The sequence below is a fragment of the Puntigrus tetrazona genome, chromosome 10 (assembly GCF_018831695.1).
Source record: "Puntigrus tetrazona isolate hp1 chromosome 10, ASM1883169v1, whole genome shotgun sequence".
Classification (NCBI taxonomy): Eukaryota; Metazoa; Chordata; class Actinopteri; order Cypriniformes; family Cyprinidae; genus Puntigrus; species Puntigrus tetrazona.
Genome location: NC_056708.1, coordinates 2,828,983 through 2,852,595, shown reverse-complemented (window position 1 = coordinate 2,852,595; position 23,613 = coordinate 2,828,983). Strand labels below are relative to the sequence as shown.

General features: G+C 36.1%; 1 protein-coding gene across 1 annotated transcript; it reads left to right on the top strand.

The window, feature by feature from the left end:
- Positions 1 to 1,867: 1,867 nt before the first annotated feature.
- Positions 1,868 to 22,619, top strand: lpar1 (lysophosphatidic acid receptor 1). The gene is made up of 3 exons (XM_043250737.1): positions 1,868 to 2,110; positions 10,855 to 11,610; positions 19,975 to 22,619. The coding sequence occupies exons 2-3, from the start codon at positions 10,872 to 10,874 to the stop codon at positions 20,274 to 20,276; spliced, it is 1,041 nt and encodes a 346-aa protein (XP_043106672.1). The 5' UTR covers positions 1,868 to 2,110; positions 10,855 to 10,871; the 3' UTR covers positions 20,277 to 22,619.
- Positions 22,620 to 23,613: the final 994 nt, after the last annotated feature.

Genomic DNA, 23,613 nt, shown 5'->3' with positions numbered 1-23,613 from the left:
AATAGGCTTCATTCAAGAACTTCATCCGGTGCTTGTGCATCTACTGATTTCATCTTAAAGTGCTTCTAGAAGATATATGCTTGACTATGTGCTGCTGTGATTTGGTAGAAGATCTTTGCGTCACTTCTTTCAGTTTACATGTGGGAGTCGACTCATTAGTCATGTTTGATCCGGTTCATAGCTAAAGTGCGTTTACTATAGATTCCAGTAAAACGTTTTCCAGTCAGAGACGCCTTCAGCAAAGGTCCTCAGGCATTTGCTAGGAAATTGCTAAGACACCGAAGCTCATCACCTCTATCTGTAGTTTATTTAATCTGTCCCTGACAGCAGTCAGGAAGGTCGCCAACCCCTCCACCGTATGACCTCCTGTTTCCTCTCGCTCTCTCACCCTCATGCCCTGATCTCTTGTTCTAACTGTTCGGCCGGCCTGTTCTGGCAGAAACAAGAGACGTCGGGTCTCCTGTCAACTCCCCTGGCCTCGATATACATGTTTAGAAATGTCCCTACTCCCTCTGAAAAATATGGGGTAAGAGTCAGTTGAGTTATGACATGACTGGAAGAATGAGGAAAATGTGGCTGTTTTTTCGAAGTCACGCTGGTGCTGCCATGCTGATATGACAATCTCTCTTTTTTTAAAATAAAAGGCTAATTACGACAGGCAGTGACATTTTGACATTTTCGTTTTATGAATGCACCGAACAGACAATCTAATGTTTACTGCAGGGAGAAACATTTGTGCTATTGACTCGAAGCTTGACAGTTTATAAAAAGAAGGAAAGCTTGTTAAACCCAGCTGTAAGTCAGATGTTGATGCTTGGTATGCCGTTGTGCAAACTTCAGAAAAAAAAATTAACCTCAGTTTCATTTGAACAACATGTTCACGTGAAGGACAGTCATGGAATAAAGATGGACCACAATTCACAGGAACAGCAAGTAATATTTGCTACTTTTATACAATGATATCAGAGTCACGATGGACATAATAGGTCTTTCGAGTATTTTTCGCCAATACTTTTCTCTTTTCGCTATTTCTGTGACTTGCATCCACGACTGATTTAGGTTTCTTACATTAATGTGTTAATTAATTTTTTAATACAGCATTTAATTTAAAATATTGCCATTTTTTTACTTAAACGGTACTGATCAGTAATACTGTCAAAAAGTAATACTGCGAAATATTTAATTTAAAATAATATTTAGCTATTTTCCTATACTTTAAAACAGCCATACTCAAATTCAACCCTGATCAATTTTTATTTTTTTTAATTTTTAATATATATAGTTTTTATTTTGCAAAATAGTTTTTAGTTTAGTTTTAATCAAATTGTGTTTCTGTCGAATTATGTGGGTTGAGATATGTAATATAAAAATAAATGTAGCTTAATTTGGTTATGATGGTCAGAACGTCCTGTTTTTGTAACTGTAGTGTCCTGCTCACTTTTATTTTAAACAACTGTGCATAAATCACGGAGACTAATTGAAATCAATAATAAGGGCAATCGCGTTTAACAGTATGCATATTATGTGTGTGTGGTTTTTTTCATTATGAAAAATTATAAGGGTCTGAATGATATGATTTAGCCCATTTGAACCTGGCGGTTCCTGGTCTGGTACAAAATTAAATTAGTGCGGGTTTGAAAAAATAAAAAATAAAATCACGCGCATTTAAGGTAGTTCACTCGCTGCTTATAAACTTTCCTCAGAAGAGCTCACAATGTGTTTTCACTTACAGCGCACGCCACACCAGAGCGCGCCTGCAGCGAGTGTTTGCATTTGCGCGTCTGCGTGCGTGTGTGAGTGCGTGACGTCACACTGACACACACACACACACACACACACACCTCTCTCTCTCTCTCTCCCTCAGTCTCAGCGTCTCAGTGCTACAGTTGTTCTCAGAGTAACGGGACAGAGGTGAATTATTCCGGCTCGCATGCGCGCAACCGCTGGGAAATAAAATGAATTTTCCAAACGGCCGTGGACTAAACAAAGCTAAACTACAATCGAGCCATCTGTCCTAACAAGACGCGACCGTGTCATTTTTATTTGACTTTTTTTGGAGTTACTCGTGAGTTCGGAATAACTTTGTTGGATTTCACTGCCGCTGCTGCAAGTAAGTATACTCCGAGGTTGAATATAAATAAGATGTAAATATCAGATATGCATTTTCTCCGTATAGTATAACTTTTAATACGCGTGCATGTGCTATCTAAGCAGATCATGCACATTTCTGATCTCAGAGACAGTAACGCGTGGCAGCGTCCGGCAGAAGGAACTGAAGAAAAGCATCACAATTCATTTCTAGCCTCTAATTAATGCCCTTTATAAAATTAATGGGAGGGTATATATTAGACTCTTTCAAGGTTTTTCATTTTGGGTGGATGCATAGGTGTTTGCCCCAATTTGCACCAACACCTCCCCCATGCTTCCACATAGACTAAACTCTCATAAGGAGATGATAACGTGTACCTAGCAAAAAAAAAAAAAAAAAAAGGGGGAATTGTTTCATGCTGTAACAACCCGTTCTGGTCCGTTGTAAATCCAGATTGATAGGAGTCAAACATTCCTGGTCCTTCTGGCCCACTCCCAAAAAACACGCCTCGGAATAATGTGTTCCAAACCTGAACAGACTCAGGTCAGGGCACAGCAGTCGTCTTATTAAAGCCTTCGGATGCTGTTTACGTTCTGAATTGTGGCTGGTTTTGCTGCAAGCGGCGTGTGAGGAGCAGCGTTCGGCCCCGGGGTCGAGTTCACGGTGGAGGATGAACCTGAAAATCATCTCGAGGGCAAATTTATTTTCATTTCGTTAGACTGAGTCATGATGCGGTCACCCTGTTATGTAGTTGTAGGAAGATTGCAAGTGAACGCTGAGTGATGACTGCACATCTCATTTATTACACAATACTACAGAAATCGAGTCAATTCAATGCACTTCGGTTAAGTTAAACAAATAAGATACTTTATAGTAAAATGTATTTGCCTTCTTCGTCTTCTTCTTAGGTGTGATTATTTTGCATGTGATTTACACAGAATTGTTTTGAATATGTATTTTTTGTAGACATCAAACATATATTTATACAAACTTAAATTTATATTATAATTTGATAATAATTTTAGAATATTATATAATTATTTTATGATATATCATTGGATAATAATATTTATATCACATATACAGCAAATAAAATCATTATATTATTACTATAATTATTAAGTTTTTTATGTGCAATTTTGTTTGTATTTAAGAGGTATATATATATATATATATATATATATATATATATATATATATATATATATAATTATTATTATTATTATTATATTAAAATTATATATATATAATAATATAATATAATATAATAATATATATATATATATAATAAAAATATAATAATAATTTATATTTTATTAAATTACTTTGAAGTTTGCACTTGCTAATTTTTATATATATATATATATATATATATATATATATATATATATATATATATATATATATATATATATATATATATATCTATATATATAATTAATATGTAATGTAAATCTAATATTTGAGCTTTCTGTTATGCAATCAGCTGTATTTAAAACTTTTTGACAGATATTATTTGTTTGCCAAAAACATTAAAGGCCACCTAACATTAACGGAGGACAATACATGCATCAAAAAAAATTAAAAACGCAGTGAATTTTTTTAGCCTTCACTGTGCTTTTTTTATTTAATACATAGACTTAACAAATTTTGTGCCAAGCTTCTATTATATCCACTGGCTGGTCGGCTGCACCCCAGACAGAGACAGGAAAGCAGAAAACACCCCTGGCTCCCATCACCTCGCAGGTCAGGACTGGTGCGGCAGAGCTGGTTCCTGCCCTTCCTGCGTGTGTCAGAGCTGCTGAAGGGAGATATCAAACTCCAAAATGTGTTCAGTGGCCTTCAATTTGCTGCAGTGGCGCTCTCTAAATAAATAGGTGGAGTGGGCACGGCTGGGAGGTGCATGTAGATGCTCTATTGTATGCTATTTTAATGACCACCCAGTCAGCAATATAAATAAGACAAGCTATTTTGATGTATGGGATATTTTGAGGTGTGTGGTTTGTTGCTTTGAATACATGAGGAGATGCAGACATCAAAACGGTTTAGTTCAGCCGCCGTATGAGGTTTATTGATTTCTGAACTGCGTATTATCTTCGTAGGATAATGATTTGTTGTGGTGTGGGTGTCAAGCTGTTATCTTGAGATTGTTTTATGTCCTCGCTGAAGTTTACGGCGCCTAGTCTGGTTAGCTTCAAAGACTGTGAATTGTGGTAGGCTCTTGTAACTTTGTGACGGCTTGCTTATTTGTAATAGGGTGTGTATTTTATTTTTTTTTTTTTGCATACTGCATGTATACAACCAGAAATGGGAATGTTTTGTTTAGTTTAGTTTAGTTTAGTTTAGTTTAACACTTAAAAAACAATAAAAATAGTAATATAAATAATAATAATATTAACAGTATTTTACCATTTTCAAGCATAAACTAATAAATGCTTTTTTTTATTTTAAAACAATTTTGGGTGAAATGAAAATAAAAAATAAATATGTAAAAAAAAAAAATACGTACATACACTCATATATGCATACATTAAAAATGTCTGTAAGAATTCATATTTTTAGGTTTTTACGTTGTTAAATTAATTAAATAAAAAATAATGAATTAATGAAAAAATATGAATAAATAAAAAAATGATCAGTGGTGATTATCGCATTACAGTAATTTTCACGATTTGAATAATGAATAAAACGTGAATATAATAAATACAGTTTAAATGAGTAAAATACATGACAAATGCAATGAAATTAATAAATATTAATTGGCATGTAGTCGATACAAGATTTTAAGTTAAAACATATGGGTTTTTAAAAAGTTCAAACTTGTGCAGTTTGCAGCCCGTATGCATTTCAGGACACACCCAAACACAACTGTGACACAACTGTGAACACAACGGGCTTCTCGGAAAAGATGGAAACAAGGGGTTTAATAGTTCAGACGAGTGCATGAAATCACCGTTTGGCTTCTTCCTCAAGTGTTCTTACATCGATGTCAGTGAATACTCTATTCGAATCATATGCCATCGTTTTAAAATAACATATTGAGTTCACCAAAAGAGATCGCATTCGTTTTCATAGTGATGTGCGTCCAGCCTCTAGTGCGTGTTAATATATGAACTATTTGGTTAACCCTCTCAAAGCCTCTTCATAGACAAGAATATAGACCTAAATGTTACGAGTCACAAACGAAACGCTGAAATCAGTCTGAAAACATCACCGTCACAGGTCTGAAGTTAAGTGTTTGGTAGAGCAGTGAACCACACAGGAAATCTCTCATTTCGTGTTGTTAGGGGTGTAGGAGAAGAGAGTTTAGTTAGTATAAGTTTTAACCTCTTTGTAATATCCTCGAATGAAAACCGAGTAAACAGTTTAGAAATATAAGAGTGAATCAGATAAAAGAGCCACTTCATGCGAGCTAAAAATAACTAGATTATAATAACAAAAGCAGCTGCTGAGGTGAATCACTAAGTTATTGTCAATTGGCTGTATGTGTCAGCTATAAACTTTTAGACAACAGAAGAAAACTTAACCAAATCAGTCTGTGCCAGGACCGCAGCTCTACATTTGACTATCTTGACCAAGTACTAATCGGTCTTACTTTTCAAATAAAACACTACCATTTTATGAAACAAAGATATATATGTATATATATATATATATATATATATATATATATATATATATATATATACTGCTATGTCCTTCGCTGCAACCATCCCCATGGCTTTACACAACTTGGAATACGTGATATAAGCCATTTGGGCTATCTTTATGATACTTTTATGCAAAATTTTGGCATGAAAGACCCTATATACATTCCAGGGTTATCATTTACTAAGAACATAAGCATCCATCCCACTTTCATGTAGATTTTTAAGAGTAATCTTGCCAATATATATGCATATATATGTTCTTGTCTGTTCTAAGTAAGATAAAAAGTCATGTGGGTTTCGAATGTGGGTAGATATATGAACATTTCTGGATGAATTGTTGCTTTAATAGAGACAGATGGAAACTTAACAGGATTGGTTCTGAATACCGCAAACTTATAACCTTAAAATTGAACCCCTGTGACCCACTCTGAGCAAAAACTGAGCAAATTTATGTCAGGGGGCTACCATTTGGAAACCACTTGTATCTAAAGACTGTGTACAGTGAAGCAGAATCTGGAGAAATGAGTAGGAAGTCTACACCCCTGAGTAATGGAAAAAACCTGTTGAATCATCTTTTATGCTGTTTGTTTCATCCAGCTGAGTTTGCCAACTGTTAAACACTGAGTTTCATAATGATATAAACAGCCAACTTGTGTGAATCATTAGGTCTGATGATTGTTTTAGAATTTCCAAGGAATATGAGACTATCAGGTGCATACAGTTCAGGTGCAAACAGTATTCTACCCTGACATATTCAGAAAGATAGTGCCCCCATGCACTGCTAAGCATATTTCAGGGCTTAAAACCATTTCCATGTCCAGATCTTACAATGATTGAACCATGAAGAGCCAAATATAGATTTCATCTTCTTAACTTTCTTGGGAACTGCAGGATTATATGCTTGAGTTGTGTGGTATCTCACACAATTCAATGCTTGCCAAAGACATTTCCATGATGTGATCATTGCCTCGTTTTTTTGTTTTAGCTAAATGTTCTCCAATCGGCATGGTACTACACCAATCTGATTTTAGAAGTAGCTCTTTCTTTTCAATGCAATGCAATTGGGTCTCCACAAAAGGATGTGAAATGCAAACTAGCATGCAACAATGAAGAGTTTAGAAAAACAGGTGTGCAGGACATTTGCTGCTCTTCCTTGACCATGTGGAACTGTCCCTACAGACCAAGTACAGTTTTGTGGAGTGCCAGCCATGTTCTATTTATGTGGGTTTTTTAACTTCAAGAGGGGCAGCTGCCTTTTTTGGACTTGATCCCTGCTGGTCTTTGTTTTGCAACCAACTCCATGCCCTCAATTGTGTAGTGGAGTGCTGCCACCAACAGATTTTACTTTGGTATTGCTTTAGTGCAGGGGTGTCCAGTTCTGCTCCTGGAGGGCCATCTTTATGCAGAGTTTGGCCTCATCCTGTTTCAACACACTTTCCTGGGAGCTTCTGGCAAGTCTGAATTAGCCGGTTCAGATGAGTTTAATTAGTGTCAAGGCAAACCTTTGTAAGATTATGGTTGTCCAGGAAGGTTGGACAAGTCTGGTTGGCACATGGGAGATACTCCAAGAACTTGCTTTAAAATGCCCCTGCAAACATCCTGTGAAGTTTTAAATCTGAAAGTGCACCGTGTGTAAAGTTATCGTCTCTCAAAAGAAAGAGTCAATTTTGAATAACTGAAATAAGTCGTTTTTAAAACAAATCTTACGCTGTTTCATGTTGACGTCACCATGAAACATTAACATATTTCCCGCACACTTGTTGTCACTAGGTGCAACTTTAAAAGCATTAAAAAACAGTGTATACTTTTAGCAAGCAGCCACACCAAACTATTACATAATCACAACAAACCGATGGTAGTCTGAAATTGTTTACCAGCCAATGTGAACTTTTCTGGAAACCTTCAAACTCCCAAAACAGACTTTAAATGAACTTTGTTTTGGACTGATTTAAAATGCTGCCACACCAGTTCGTCCGTCAGTTTCGCCTAAAGTGTATTAGGGGCTTTATGCTAAAGAACAACTCTGCAGTTGCATCTGCTACAATGTTGTTAGGGTTCCAAAAACTCAGCTAGGTTATGTTTTCCCATTTACCACTTGTAATTTAGAGAAGATTCAAGACCACCTAACAAGCCAAAAAAATGGAAAACCAGACAGTCAAACTGCCCAGAGTTCTCAGAAAAGTTTAGAACGATGCCTCAGCAGTCCATTGACACATCTGAAGTTTAAAAACATCAACCCCTTACTTTAGTTGAGTTTTCTGCAGCCTTATTTTATCCACCTTGTGTTTTGGAACAGAGGATGCTTCCAAAGAATCAACTCAACAAAGCAAGTTCATGCTGCTTTTGTGTAATGTATGCTGTCCATTTTTAATGTTGTAGTCTCTGCCTCAGGCTGTGTGTAATCATTGTACTACTTAAATACATTTTAAATCTATTACTGTAACTTTTACACAAGTCACTTTCCATAAAGGACATCTGTTTTCATAGGCTAAGACTGTCAAATCCCTTTGAATGCTGTCAGAGAAAGCCACTGTGAGTGTGCTGTGACTCCTATATTTAGTGTATGGACCTAAAGGTGCTAGACACGGCAGGTAATTGATACCATTAGCACATCTGCAACCAGGTTGAACCTGTGGTCCAAGTCCATGGCAGGAGGACAAGCCAAAACAGGTTCTATGACACTTGTTTTCAAACAGGTTTTCGCCTCAGGGAACAAGCAAGGTTGTAATGTTCAGACTGAACTTCCTCTAGAAACCCGAGAGTGCCTAAAAGGGAGATATTCTGTAGTAGATGTAGAACTGCGGTTTCTAACAAGTGGATTATCGAGGATTTTCAGACAACGTAGCCTATGGGACATTATTTTTTGTAATGTATCTTTAATGCAGAGTGACCCTCAAAAGTTTTTGAACATGAAACCACCACTTGTTTACCTGAGTTTATCATTCTTCCAGGATTACTAACAGTTTGCAGATGCCTACCTAATTATGGACATATATTAGCGTCATTCTGCTCTGAATCACACTGGAGTATTGCCTGTGCACCAATGTGAACAATTTATTCTTTGTAGCAATCCAGTTTCATTGCTTTTTTTGACAGGATGGGTGCAGAACAATGCCTGCATTGTATTCTCAGACAGGCAGGGGACCAATGCTGAAATGGATCGAGGCTGGTGCTGTTGCTCGTTCCTTAACCTCATTCTCAAAAGTTTGTCTGCGCAGTATTTATATTTAATATTGATGATACTTTATATCGATGATTATGATCAGGGTCTGCTTGGGTTTATGGAAAGGAACACTCGTTTGTTCTTTAGATATGTTTCCAAGATTGCTTTAATAAATTGCTAAATAAACCATGCAATCAAGCAAGTCATTTAGTGATGGATGTATTGAAACAACATTGATACCAGTTGGTACCATAATATATTGGAACACATGCACTGCATGGATAGCCAATACCAGGAAAAAAAGCCTAATTTGGAAGATTCAATTGACAAATTAGTGCAATATAATTAACATGTACTTCCGAAGCAAAAGTTTTTATCACAAAATGTTTCCTTGAGTAACGGTCTTGCTATGTGGTTTTAGCAGGAGACGCTGTGAAGATACAATGTTATCAAGTGCACTCAGCCAAGGCCTTTCTGGAATTTCCTCTCCACCGTCTTTATCCATTGAGGATGGGTGCTACAATAATGCTGAAACCATGGCTTTGAGCACTGAGAGAGGAAGTTCACAGACATTTGTGCACAGAAAGCTCTTGTTCGTTGCCTTTAGTTTAGAGAGATCAGAGGCCTGGGGCTATATGATAAAACACATTGACACACAATGACAGGATCTGTCTGTATCCCGGCACTATGGACCAATGTGTGGTGATGATAGGTTTAGAAGTACACAATAACTGTGGAAAGGTCATCCACTCTCGCTTGGCATTTGAATTCTAAACAATTGATAGCATGCTGAGTCTGAGATAGCTGAATGTGAGCAGGAAAAAAGATGTGTGTTTTGAAGTTTTAGTAATGGCTAAAAGAAACTGTTCTACAAAAAATTATTCAACTGTATTTGTTTATTTATTTATTTATTAATTTTAGTGTAGCCAGATTTTCACATAAAATGTATTAACATGTATTAACATTTTGGTTTTTGTAAAGAGCAATCACTGGTTCGATAACATTTCTGGTTCAATAAATAATGACATTTTCAAAATTACTTTTTTAGAATTTTATGAATGTGATTTAAAACAACAACAACATCAACAAATTTATATTGATACATACTGTTGACAAATCTTAACACTATGATTCTTTAAAAAAAAAAAAATGAAACAACAATGAAAATCCAATTGATTACTTTCATACACATACTAAGGGTTAAATTATCTTGGAATACCCAGGCCTATTTACTTATCTTGCAATAGGCCTATTTCCTGTCTTGGGTGTTTAGGGAGGAAGATTCAGTCACTTCACTGATGTGTTTAATAGTTAGTTTTGAGAGTCAAAAAGCTATTACAGCTATTGTGCCTGAGTGTTTTCAGTGTTTATGAAAGTTGTCCCTTTTATGTCCACCTCTTTCCTTGTCAATGTTGCTAATAAAACAGAATCAGATTGAAATCCCATGCTATAAAGTCAATATTTTATACCTGTAAAACATCTCAATGGGTTCTGGACATATTTTTCAGTTAAATGATAATCTGTCTTCTTGTTCACAATCAAGACATTGTAGTTACACTTTATTTTACAATCTGAACGCTTTCCTGTACTCACAGTGTACTTACCTAAGAAAGTACTAGATAATATAGGGTAACTATTAGGTTTTGAGGTAGATTCACATTTAGTTGTTACCCAGTTGCTGCATTTACTATAATAAGTATGCACATGCATTTTAAATGCTCTTGTGTTTGGTCACAGAACATACGTCAGCCTTTTATATCAGAATAACAGTTATTGGCTCTATTGTCAATGGCTCTAAATCAATTGGCCTCCATGCGTGTGGTTGATAAGTCTACTTGTATATCATCAATATTAAGTTACAATCCATAACTCATGCAAAACTTTAAGATGTGTGACTTTCATTAGACTTGATGTAATACTGAAACTCTGACACCATTTTTGATCTTTTTCAGAAACATAACCTTTCAGGATGGATGACGGACAATGCTACTACAATGAAACCATAGCCTTTTTTTACAATCGTAGTCAGAAGTATCTGGCCACAGAATGGAATGCTGTAAGCAAGCTAGTGATGGGACTTGGGATTACAGTTTGTATTTTTATTATGCTGGCTAACTTGCTCGTGATGGTGGCTATATACATCAACCGCCGATTTCACTTTCCAATCTACTATCTAATGGCTAACCTCGCAGCTGCGGATTTCTTTGCGGGACTTGCCTATTTCTACTTGATGTTTAACACGGGACCCAATACGAGAAGGCTAACAGTCAGCACGTGGTTGCTTCGCCAAGGCCTCATTGATACAAGCCTTACAGCCTCAGTTGCCAACTTGTTAGCCATAGCCATTGAGCGCCACATAACTGTGTTTCGCATGCAGCTCCATACCCGCATGAGCAATCGACGAGTAGTTGTAGTTATTGTCATCATCTGGACCATGTCGATCATCATGGGCGCCATTCCTAGCGTGGGCTGGAACTGCATCTGTGCTATAGATACTTGCTCCAACATGGCTCCCCTCTACAGCAACTCCTACTTGGGCTTCTGGGCGATCTTCAACCTGGTGACCTTTGTGGTCATGGTCGTTCTATACGCCCACATATTTATGTACGTACGTCAGCGAACCATGAGGATGTCCCGGCACAGCTCTGGTCAGCGGCGGAACCGGGACACTATGATGAGCTTGCTGAAAACGGTCGTGATTGTTTTGGGTAAGTTCTGCTTCAATAATTCATTACTAAAGTCTTTCAGGCTCCAACTTTCAGTTTAATATTCGAGATAACCTATTTAGGGTATAGTGAGGTTCCAGGATCAGGATTAGACACCTCTATTCAAGCAGAGTAGTTCACAACCTTATTCCTGGAGCCTTCTTAATTCTTCTTAAGCAAACATGCCTGATTCAGGTCATTGGTAGAGATTGAAATGGGTGTGACCAGACAAATTGATATTTTGAATGTGCAATGTTAGGGGCTCCAGGAATGAGGTTGGGAACCAACCCTGGGCAGCTAATCCTGCGTCTATCTGCAGACTTAAGTTCCAACCTACTTCACAACACACTTAGTTATTGTTTTCAAGTAATCCTGACCCCCTTAATTAGCTGGTTTAGTGTTCAACTTGGGTTGGTGCTAAACTCTGCAGGATGGTAGCCTGCCAAGAGCAGGATTGACATAGAGCAGTCCTCAAAGCTAACAAACAAAAAAATGAAATTGTGATGCCATTGAGTGTAAATATTAAATAAATTACTTTTTGGGGGGCAAATTAAAATTTCAGCAATTTGTTCCATGTGTTTGTATCTGGAATTATATGTCCAAAATAGTTTTAATTTTGTTAACTGAAACTATGACAGAGATGTTTGTTGGCAAGCTTTTTTCCCTTGACTAAAACAAGATTATGATGAGATTACAAAAAGGTCAGTAAATGATCACTGTGCCTATATCATATGCAATATTGTTAATGATAAAAGACAAGACTAAAATGAATTAAAAAAAGAAAGAAAGAAAAACTATAACAAAATCTATCATCAAAAAAATGAGGCTAAATATTGCTGTGGACTGCTGTACATGTCACTATGCAAGTGTGCACTTGCTCTTCATTGCAGAAATGCGGAAACACAAAAACAATCTCCATGTGAGATATTTGGCTTAAATGAAAGCATCATTCACCCAGTATTTGTTCTGCTATGAAACCTCAACTTTATTCTAAAAGAGAAACATTAGTGGAATCTGTAATTATTGGAATTACTTTGTTAAATTTCAGTGTTAAATGCTTTTGTTTATTTTTAACATTATTAACCTGTAAAGAAGTAGAGTGCAAATCTTTGAAATGAATTTATATGATAAATAACCTATAATAAATCAGTACACTAGATGAGATAAAATAAGCAATGGGTATGAAAGAAATGGGTTTTTGTTCATTAGTGAAACATTTCTCAAATGACAACAATCATCATGATTATAGTTTTTGAGCAAAAATATTCTAGATTTTTTACCAAAAGGTTTTAATTGACTAGAACTAGATTACAATGCTCAGGAAAATAATGGACTAAAGCTTGACTAAACCAAAACAAGACATGGTTTACTAAAAATGATAATTAAAAAGTACATTTGACACAGTACTAAGACTAAGACTAATTTAAAAGACTATGAATAAGATAAAATAGCTTACCAACACTAGTCCTAAATCATGTCTGAGTAGCTATTACAACTGATGTGGAACAAACTTTGCCATTATTAAAAAGTTCAAAAGTAGAGTGGTCAAGACCATTAGATGCACATCCCAGCTTTTGCAAACAGTAGGTCTTTCTACTAGGTAGTTTTGTAGTACCTTCTGTCTATAAATTCAGAAATATAATTAATGTTTTTTGTCAACTGTATGATAGGGAAGTAGGCATATTTCGATACATGGATGATGGATATGACATGTCCAGTTTGGGTCAATTCTCTCACTATTGCACTTGTTGATTATATCTACATAAAAATAGCATCATATATTTTATTGTGATGGATATGTAATAATAAGCAGATGGTCTTAAACCACAATGACTTGTTCAATAAACAAACTGTCCGAACTGATGGTTAATATTATTTGAAAATGGTGGGAAACCTCATGAAAGTCAATTCTCTTGACTATCAAATCTTTGCAAAAAAAAAAAAAAAGTATCTACATTGTAGATATGAGCATCATGGAGCTTTCTCTGAGAATCTGTCCTTTAATGATGTCACTATGACACAATGAATTTGCTCTGGGGATCAATTAGTTCTCTCCATTTTTTGTTCACTCTCATTGCCTTTTTGGCGAAATTCCATGTGTACGCTTCCTGTCAAAGTCCTTCAGTGCTAGTACAGATTTACGCACCAACCTCCAAGTTGTGGTTCGAACCACCAAAAGCCTATGCATGTATAAGCAGCTTTACCTAAATGCTACGTAATGCTCGATTGTGCCAATTTCAAGTCGGCAAACAATGTAGCCCTTGAGTAGTCTACAGCTGAGGGCCCGTCATAGTGGTCTTGCGGCCAGCTCCACTATTTGCCTTGCACTGCATCAGTGTCATGCCTCGCCGGCTCCTCCAGTGAAGCCTGGCCTTGAAAAAAAGGAACCCAGTCATGGTGCAGCATCCCGCTGCACAAGCACTGTGCAGGAAACAGTGCTGTTGTTGTTTGAACCGGGCAGAGCTTGTCTTGAACCTCTGGAGAGAATGGAGAGCGAGGGGTCTGGATGAAAGCATGGTTTGTAGACTGTGATCTCAGCCTGGAGATTAGAGATGCATAACTATTAATAACATGGCAATTACAGTGAGTAATTCATGGTTAAATAATGTAATACTTCACATTACATTACACTGCTAAAATGAGACCAGAAATAGATTTTATTTCGCAACATACAAATGAGGACAATAGCAATAGCGCTCATGCAGCTTGAGCCTACAAATATATAGAAGCAAACGTATACAGCAGGAAGTGGTTTTTGAAAACATAAAGGAGCATGTCAAAAGAGACCACAAAAAAGTGCTAAAAGAAAGATGGCAAGGGTGTTATAACAAGGTTGGACATCAGCATGTTACTTCCTTGATTTTTCTGCATGAGAGTATGTTGCACATTCAAAATTCTCTTTAATTCACTGCTTGTCTAATTATAAAACACTTTTGTCAGTGAGATCCAGCAACACCGATGTCTACTGTCACATCAGAAATTGTGTACTATCCACCAAAAAGGACTTTTCAGGAAACTATGAGACGCTGCATCTTCTAACATTGTTCCAAATAACTTCCACAACCTAAAATGAAATCAGTTTTGTGGCTTCTCAAAGGCATGACTCATCCATTGTTGAGAGTTACTCAAGGGCGTTGTGAAGTATATTTGAATAACATAGTTACAGTGATGATGAAATCATTGGAACGGTTTCCGCTCCTCAAGAAAATGAGAATCAGGAATCATGTGTTGTAAAGCCAGGGCGTTTCATTCGGAATGCATTTTGCCAGTTTCGGCTTTTTATTTATCTGTTTTCTTGCCTTATCAGCATTAACGGATCGCATGACAAACTTAGATGTGCTTACGCAGCATACAGATAGTTAAAAGAAAAAAAACAACAAACTAAACTAAAAATAATAATAATAATTTGGAAGTCATTGCTTCTTTTTCCCCCATATGATAGTTTCATGAGGCAGTGAGCATTCTTAAAAACTATATAAATTATAATAAACTCAACACCGCATTTCCAAACTATGTGCATGTATCGCATTAAAAATATTTTGTTGGATTTACTGCCATCTTGTGAATCCCAGAAACTGCCATAATCGTAGTTCATGAGAAATATAAACCTCGCACCCAAGAAACAGCAAGGATTTGAAAGTTATGCAAGTATATCTGCGTAGCTTTTTATCCAGCATGCATTTAAAAATGATGTTAAATCAGATTAATTCATATATGTCAGATACATACAACTGTTATAACTTGCAGTTTCAATTCACTTCAGTAATTCAATTATGAAATCATTAACAAAGTTTAAACTAAAATAAAACAAACCAAACACATCTCTAAGAAAACACACACTTAAAAGGAATTCCGTAAAGATGTCATTGGGAAGATTCTCGTAGACTTCGACATGTAAATATCCGGTTAGAAATCTGGTCGTGTGTCGAATCCCGGGAAAATCACAGGAAAAGCTGTTAAAATGGGGAGGGCTGAACAAATGACCGTGCATATGCCAAATCCTTCAGTCCCAAATCTGCTGTTAACTATGCAAAATATGCACTAAGCACTTCCACAGGTGTTGCTGTCTCACTGAGTTCCCATCAACCTCCTGCTAATGCTGCATATTTTTGACCACAAATATTTGGCAGTGTGTTGTCACGTTAAGAAAAAGATAGCACTTGTTTTGCAGAGATAACTTTTACCGATGAGTGGTTAACGTTGATAAACACTGATTATTTTTTGCAGTCTAAATGTTACAGACATGATGTTTGATGAGAGAACAGATCTTCGATGAGTCAAGGTTTGTCATGTGACAGTAAATCATGACGTGTTTTTGGAAGCAGCAAAATGATAAGAGCTGTAAATTTATTACACAACTCAATATAATTGCTGACTAGATGCTCAAACCAAACCGATTTAACAATAGAACTGTTGATAATGGCATTGTCACACAGGTGAAGTAATAACTTCTGTTAATTAGACTACTTCACTTTTGTAGTTCTGTCCTACATACATGTCCTACTGCATAACCATATATATATATATATATATATATATATATATATATATATATATATATATATATATATATATATATATATATATATTCAAGAATAAACAATTGGCAAAAATCGTGTTTTATCATTGTGCATTACAATTATTCTTATTGTGTGTGTGTGTGTGTGTGTGTGTGTGTGTGTGTGTGTGTGTGTGTGTGTGTGTGTGTGTGTGTGTGTGTGTGTGTGTGTGCAAGAGCATGATGTATCTGCATGCACGTCACACCAACAAGAAACTCTAACTATATTGACAGAGCTTGTAACCAATGCATTTTGAAAACGAACCCCTCAATGGTTAGAGATTGGTTTATTATAAATAAAAAGAATAAATTAAGTTTATTAGGCCTTTTGAATGATTAATTGAAAGAATGAGTTTACAAAAGGCTTTACTAAGTTCATGAATTGGACTATATTGGTCACGCTGTATGCTTGTTTTTTTGTGCAGCCGGTGAAAATCATAACTTTTTTCACACGTCCCATCAAACCCCTAAAGAGCCAGCGATAGCTTTTATTTTTGCAGTAATAGGGTCGTTCACACAAGAAGTCTAGATGCCACAAAAGACCTGAAATTCAAAACATCCATTAAGAGCATCTTTACATAAAATCCAAATAAAAAAGCAGTGAAGTGGAATGGAAAACACCTTCTCTATGAATGGCTCTTTACTTGGACTTTTTCCACACCAGTTGAACACTCACTAATAAATAGTAGCCATTATTGTGTTATTTCTTTTAGGAAATCTGTCCCCCCCCAAAAAAAGTGTAAAGGTGCTGAATAATTGGCAAAAACACTAAATCGCTTGACTTCCACTTTCCAAAACAATCAAGGCATTTCTTTCCTTTAGATATGGCCAGTTCTTTGCTGGTGTCAAGGAAAGCAATAAAGTATTTCCTAGACAAACCCAACATTCACACATCTTGGCGAAGTGATTTCCCTTCTGAACCTGAATCTTTTGCAGTGTTCGCCTGAACACCCCAGTCATTGTGCCTGATGGTGTTAATAAGCCTTTGCGGAAGTCATAAATTGAAATCCTTCTCTATGAAGAAGCAATACTTTGAGCAGCTGCCAATTTAACTGCTTATTCAGCTTCAAAGTGGAAGAGAGCTTTAATGAAGGGTGAGGGGCGTATTTGTACCTAACCAATATCCTCATGTGGCTATGACATTGAGAATGAACGATGAAATATCACAGCATTACTAAACAAACAATAAACCTTTGGTGTTTTGAATAAACCTGTTTAGAATCACTTCAGTCTTGACTAAAGCATACTACTTTAAGTATAAATGTAAAATATCCCATTCAAATAAGTAATGCAAGTTACTTTTTTTCCAATTTATTGACTGACAACTGACATTTCCTCAAGTCGAGAGAAATTGGGAGAAGACGGAGGCATTTCTTTCAACCTTAGGCCATTTCAATTTTGGCGTGAAAATAGCCCTCGCTATTGGCAAAAAATATAATGCTTGGGTTTTATGTCATTAAGAACAAATAAGCAAGCCTGGCCCATGCATGGGTGACAAAAAGCAATTCCAAAGTAACGTAATGAAAGTAAATAAGTAATGTAATCAGTTACTTTTTCATGGAGTAAGGCGATATTGTAATGCATTACATTTAAGAGTAACTGCCCCAACACTGCGCCCGTAGAAGTGGCTTTCTTTGTGCGTCTGTAGAGGATTGTGAGGAATACTTATCCATAACCATCCATCAGACTGATTACTATTACATGAGACGCAGATTACGGATGAAGTACATCTAATTATTACATCTAGTTGTGAGCGGAAATGTGTGTGGAGATATCATGTCAAGATAATGCCACTTATAAATCACTCAGATGGGCTCAATTAAATCAAAATTGTCTTTTGGTGGATGAAATTCCCATTTAACCAATGTCAGATTTCATCCTAAAATACATGACATAAATGTTGGTTAATAATTGAGTAAAATGTTTCTGAGAGAGCATGACATCAGCAGGGACTGTGTAGGCTATGAACAGCAACAAAAAAACTTATCGCAGTTCACATCAGTATTGTAGTAATGGACTGTTAGTCTTATTACAGTCGACCAAAATCATATTATCAAAATGTGTTGCCACATTACTATGTTCCCCCCCCCCTCATCCAAAACAAGCCGGTCTTCTCTCACTTCTGTTTCAAATTAGTTTTTTCTGAGCTGTTTGTGTAAAAGAAGCTCTCAACGCTGCTTGATCCTCACAGCTGAACACACAGCGAAGTGCTTGTGATGGAAACATCTTCATTCCTAGTGTATTTTTATTTAGAGATTCATTATTCTCAGAAGTACAATGAATCTGTAGTGGCATCGGGTTTTTTCGAGTAAAGCAAACAAACGGGACGTTTTGTCTTTATGGTGGACTCTGCAGTTTTATCCGAATTTCTGACTTCTATTCCCCTCGCTCACGTCTCCGGGTTTGTTCAAAGAGAGCAAAACATGTGGCAGAGCCTTGCTGGAAACAACTCGGAGTTTATCTAACTGCTGAGAGTCTCCACATAACTTTCTAGTGATGTAAACCATTCAAGGGCAGCTGCGTTCGACTAAAGGAAGAGCGGTGCTCTCGCAAATGTATTTCTGTCTAGCGAAATAGCATCTGTAGCCAAAATGTTTATTTTTTTTAGTAAACATTTTTTGGTTGTCAAACTCTTGTTGGGTTGGATTCGTAAGAAAAAGTATGTTTGGCACCAAGAAAGTATACTGTAAGGATTGTTTTAAGCACTGGATGCATCCCTGCCCTTCTCTTAGTAATGGAAAAGCCAGATAACCAGCGCCTTATGATGAGATGCAGGCTCTATTTCAAAAGTTTGTGCACTGCCTATATAGGCAACTACCTTCTTCTGAAGAAAAACATAAATGCTATCCTTATAAAAAAGGATATACACTGAAAATACAATCTTGAAAAAGTATACTCAGAAAGTATAACTATTATTCAACCTGGTCTTTCTATGGAGCCTGTATTTATAATACATTATATTGGTATTCCTGAGGCATTATAATGAATGCGTAATGCATTATAAATAACTTTATAATATGCTGTATCAGCTCATGAATGTTAATAAGAACTGTTTTAATGTGTTATAATATTCATCATTTATAACACACGATGAACATGATTCAAGTCTCATTTTACTGATGTTACATATTAGTTACTTATAAGTAATAATAATAGCAATACAATTTTTTTTCTCAAAAAGCCATAAGATTACATATCAGATCAGATGAATTTGTATTGAAGCCTGTATTTACAATACATTATAAGAGTATTGTTGAGGCATTAAATGAATGCATAATGCATTATAAAAATCTAGAATGTGTTATAAAATCTCATGAACAATCCTTAAAATAATTACAATACTTAGATATTTGCGATTAGTATGATTATTTATAACACACAATGAACACCATATTAAATGTACTTCATTTATAATACACTATATAATATCTTAAAATATCTTAACAACATTAGTTTCGCATACATTTGTGCATTTTAGTTCTGAAAGTACGACAGGTTTAATAGCTTTTATGCTACTAACTATACCATTCTATATTTTCTTTATTTCCTGCAAAACTATTCAATTCCTATACTTGAAATAGACTTGAACTCTTCTGTGAGTAGCCAGTGATTTATCTGTTACTTCAATTAATCCTACAGGCCTGTTGAATGCTCATATCTGGTTGCAGAAAATGTCGAATACCCACAAAACCAAGGAAGATATTTGGGGGCCTGTGGGGAACTGTGCTTTTTTTTAAACCTGTCAAATCAGTAAAAACACATTTTGGTTTCCTATAATCCTCATAAGTCGCATTTCTCTTGTGTTTCAGGTGCTTTCATTGTGTGCTGGACGCCCGGTTTGGTGCTTCTCCTGCTGGACGTGGTCTGCGCCAACTGCAATGTCCTGACCTACGAGAAATTCTTCCTTCTTTTAGCGGAATTCAACTCGGCCATGAACCCTATCATATACTCCTACCGGGACAAGGAGATGAGCGTCACGTTCAAGCAGATCCTGTGCTGCCAGCGGCAGGAGAATGTGAACGGTACGGCAGAGGGTTCGGACCGGTCTGCGTCCTCCATCAACCACACGGTCCTGAGCGGGGCGCACCATAACGACCATTCAGTGGTCTGAGGTTCAACACGGGCCGGGATCTACTGAGCACGAGTAAGAAGAGACTGTGAAAAAAGGCATTTTTATCGGCAAAAGACTTGTGGTTATGAGGTTTTCTGAGTTCTTTATGAAGTTTTGACATGATAGTGAACTATTTAAAGGCTAATCCAAGTGGATTTAAATAGCCAGTTTAAAGCAAATTGTATTTGTTCCCGAAAAAAATGGATGAGTCTTTTGGATCGTTGTAATTTTTTTGGCCAGATTGTTGTAAATCGAGGAGTTATCTGTTTTTTTGTGTGCGTTGTACAGCGGGTGTTGAAGTGAACGGTGTGGTGAAGTTTCCAGTAAAACTCTCCATCGGTTTGCACTAGAAAGAAAGTGTGCATGTAAGGGACCACTGGGAAATAATTTTGGTGAACTGGGCGAAGTACTTGATTTTATTCGCTTTTTGTTTTCTTTTGCACTGCAGGTTCGTCCCTATGATACCAAGCTTCCATCAAAAGATAAAAGATAAAAATATTTTTTCCTTTTATGCTCTCTAAGGCTGCATTTATTCAAAAATACAGCAAAAAAAATTATGCGAAAACTGATGCACAGCCACACAAAATGTAAGGTTCGTAAAAGTAAAGAGATAAGAAATAAATACATTATATTTTATTCAGCGTGTATGCTGATGTTTATAATGATTCGACAGATTCTTTTTTAAATAAATCTATTCGTGATCCTATTAATGCGGCATTTGTGAACGTATGGGTCATACTTCATGAGAGCAGAATGGTTTAGAATGTAGTTGAATGCTTACGTTTGAATTTGTCAAATTAAAGGACAAGGACCATGAAATATTGATGTAAAGCTGGGTAAACACATACCTCAGTGAAATAGTGTCATTTACTCAACTTTCTCATTCCTGACACACACACAAATTGATAATATCATTCCCAATAATTGTCAAGTGGGATCAACGCCTGTGCCTGTGTTTAAGGTATTATGTACACTAAATAATAGTACAAATTAAGTCTATTTTATGAATGTCCAATTTGTGGCCCAAGAACTGACTGATTTATGGAAGTGATGTAACATACTTTGTGTCGTGGCCTTACTCAAAATCAGATGTCAACATGTTTAAAATCATTTTGAAATTACAGTTCAACGTGATGGAAATTCAGTGATCCAAAATAATTGTACTTCATATACCACCGTGTGTACGTATGTATATAATATGTGTATATATTCATATGTTAGTCAAAAAGGGAATGTTTATTGTTTAAAGTTAAACATCTGAAACCAAGGTATAGGTATTTTTAAATATTGCTTCTGTTCTGAATGCCTTCTTCAAAATTTAATTCAGTATACAAAATAACATTGTTGGCCAAACAGGGAAGGACAAGTGTTTTTGGTACATTGACGTACAGTGGCCTTACAAAAGTATTTGGACATTTAAATTACATTTCAATGTTAAACATGAGACTTTTTGAAAACTGAATGCTATACTGCTTTTGCGAACGTCCCGGATCCACTAAAATCATGTTAGCACCAGCTGATTAAACTCTCAGAAATGTTATCCGATGCATATTTAGTGAACGCACCTTGTAAATGCTCAAACACTTGTCAGGCCACTGTAGGAAAGTACAACTTGACTGTAATATGTAATATACTATAATGCTAACATCTGTGAATTTAACAGTTTTATATGGTGTATTGTTCACGAGAGGGAAAGTTTCTCAGGAAATAACCTCCAGTTTAAAACAGATGTATTTTGTACCCTATGACATTTTGACAGTATTCTTTAATGTTTCTTCGTGTTTGAAATAGCTTTGTGTGTAAAGACAATGAATCCACTTTGATATGGCTAAAATTTGAAGATTTGCACACTTGGAAAAATGGAGGGGTTTTGGCTGAGATGCTATATTTCTAAAAACATATCAGTATTATGACTAGTCAATACTAACATTCTCCGACACTTTACAGTGAGAACATGCATCGATTCACTGTGGGAGTTCGATTTTCCGTTCGTGTTATTTGTCTTACCAGGAAAACGACCTATAAACCTCTTTATTTTTGCATTAACCGAGCAGCAAATGTTCCAGCCCTGTTTTCAAGTCTTGCTCTGTTGCGAAAGCGGGTTTGAAGCAGTCCAGTGCTCCAAACAACGTCCGTCCAGAAAAGACAGCTGTGCTCGACGGGTCATGGGCCATAGGTTCATTCTAGGTTGAAAAATTACAGTGTGTTTCCTTTTACATTTCAACAAATGTGACCATTTCAGAAAATATACTTGTTCCCTTATGAAGTCTGTATGGTAACATTCGCTTAACAATGTCATGCAATTAGTGAACCTTCTTAAAATAAATCTGTATATGAGTTGAATCCTCATCTGGTGCGTTATTTCTTCGAAAACTTAAAGAGTTACTCCACACCAAAATTAATATGTCATTAATCACTTACCCCAAAAGTTTTGTTAGTTTTCGGAACTAAATTTAAGAATGAAAACCTTGACTGTCCCAGTACCAGAAAAGTATGAAAGACATCATCTTTCATCAGTGGTTCAATCTGAATGTTACGAAGCGACAAGAATACTTTTTGGAAAGAAAAACTGAATGGAAAAAAATAGAAAGCAAAAATAACGACTTTGTTTTCGTTCAAATCCATGTGACGCGACTGACACGAAACCACGTACGCAATTTGCGTCCGGTGGATACTCTCCAAAATGAATTGTTGAAAAAAGTCGTTATTTTTCGCTATGGTGACGTTACCGACTTGGTCTCGTGGCATAAGAGTACCTTGGTGCACTTTGTAGCGAGATACGAAATATGTACCAACAAGTACATAAAAACTCAGACACATTTTATTCCTTTTTGCACAAATTTAAAGAGTTTCGATTAATAAAGCGTCATTTTCGTCCATACACAAAAAAGTGAAGAATATCATCTTAGGTTCGATTTTTGTGTAACTACGGTTTGACAAACAGTTAAAATCTTCATTAAAAAGAAGTTGAAATCAACAGATGCATTTTTTTATTTAGTTTTGCATTTGTTAAGACTTGAAATAAATCTGTATATGAGTCCGGCATGGTAGAGCGTTAACTTTTAGAAACAGTCCACGGATATTTCTATTCTGAACTAATAAAAATGTGCCAGGATTCACGTATTGAACATGTGTTTTAGTTCTACTTAGTGGACATTTCTCTTTGAAACTGTGACGACACAAAAAACTTAACAGAGGTACATATTTTCATGAGACCAGGTTGGATGTTACGGTGCTGAATTGTTAAATAGAGTTGTTATTTTTGGTTTCTTTGTGTACAAAAAGTATTCTTGTAGCTTCGTAACGTTGCGGTTGAACCTCTGATTGCAGATTCTGT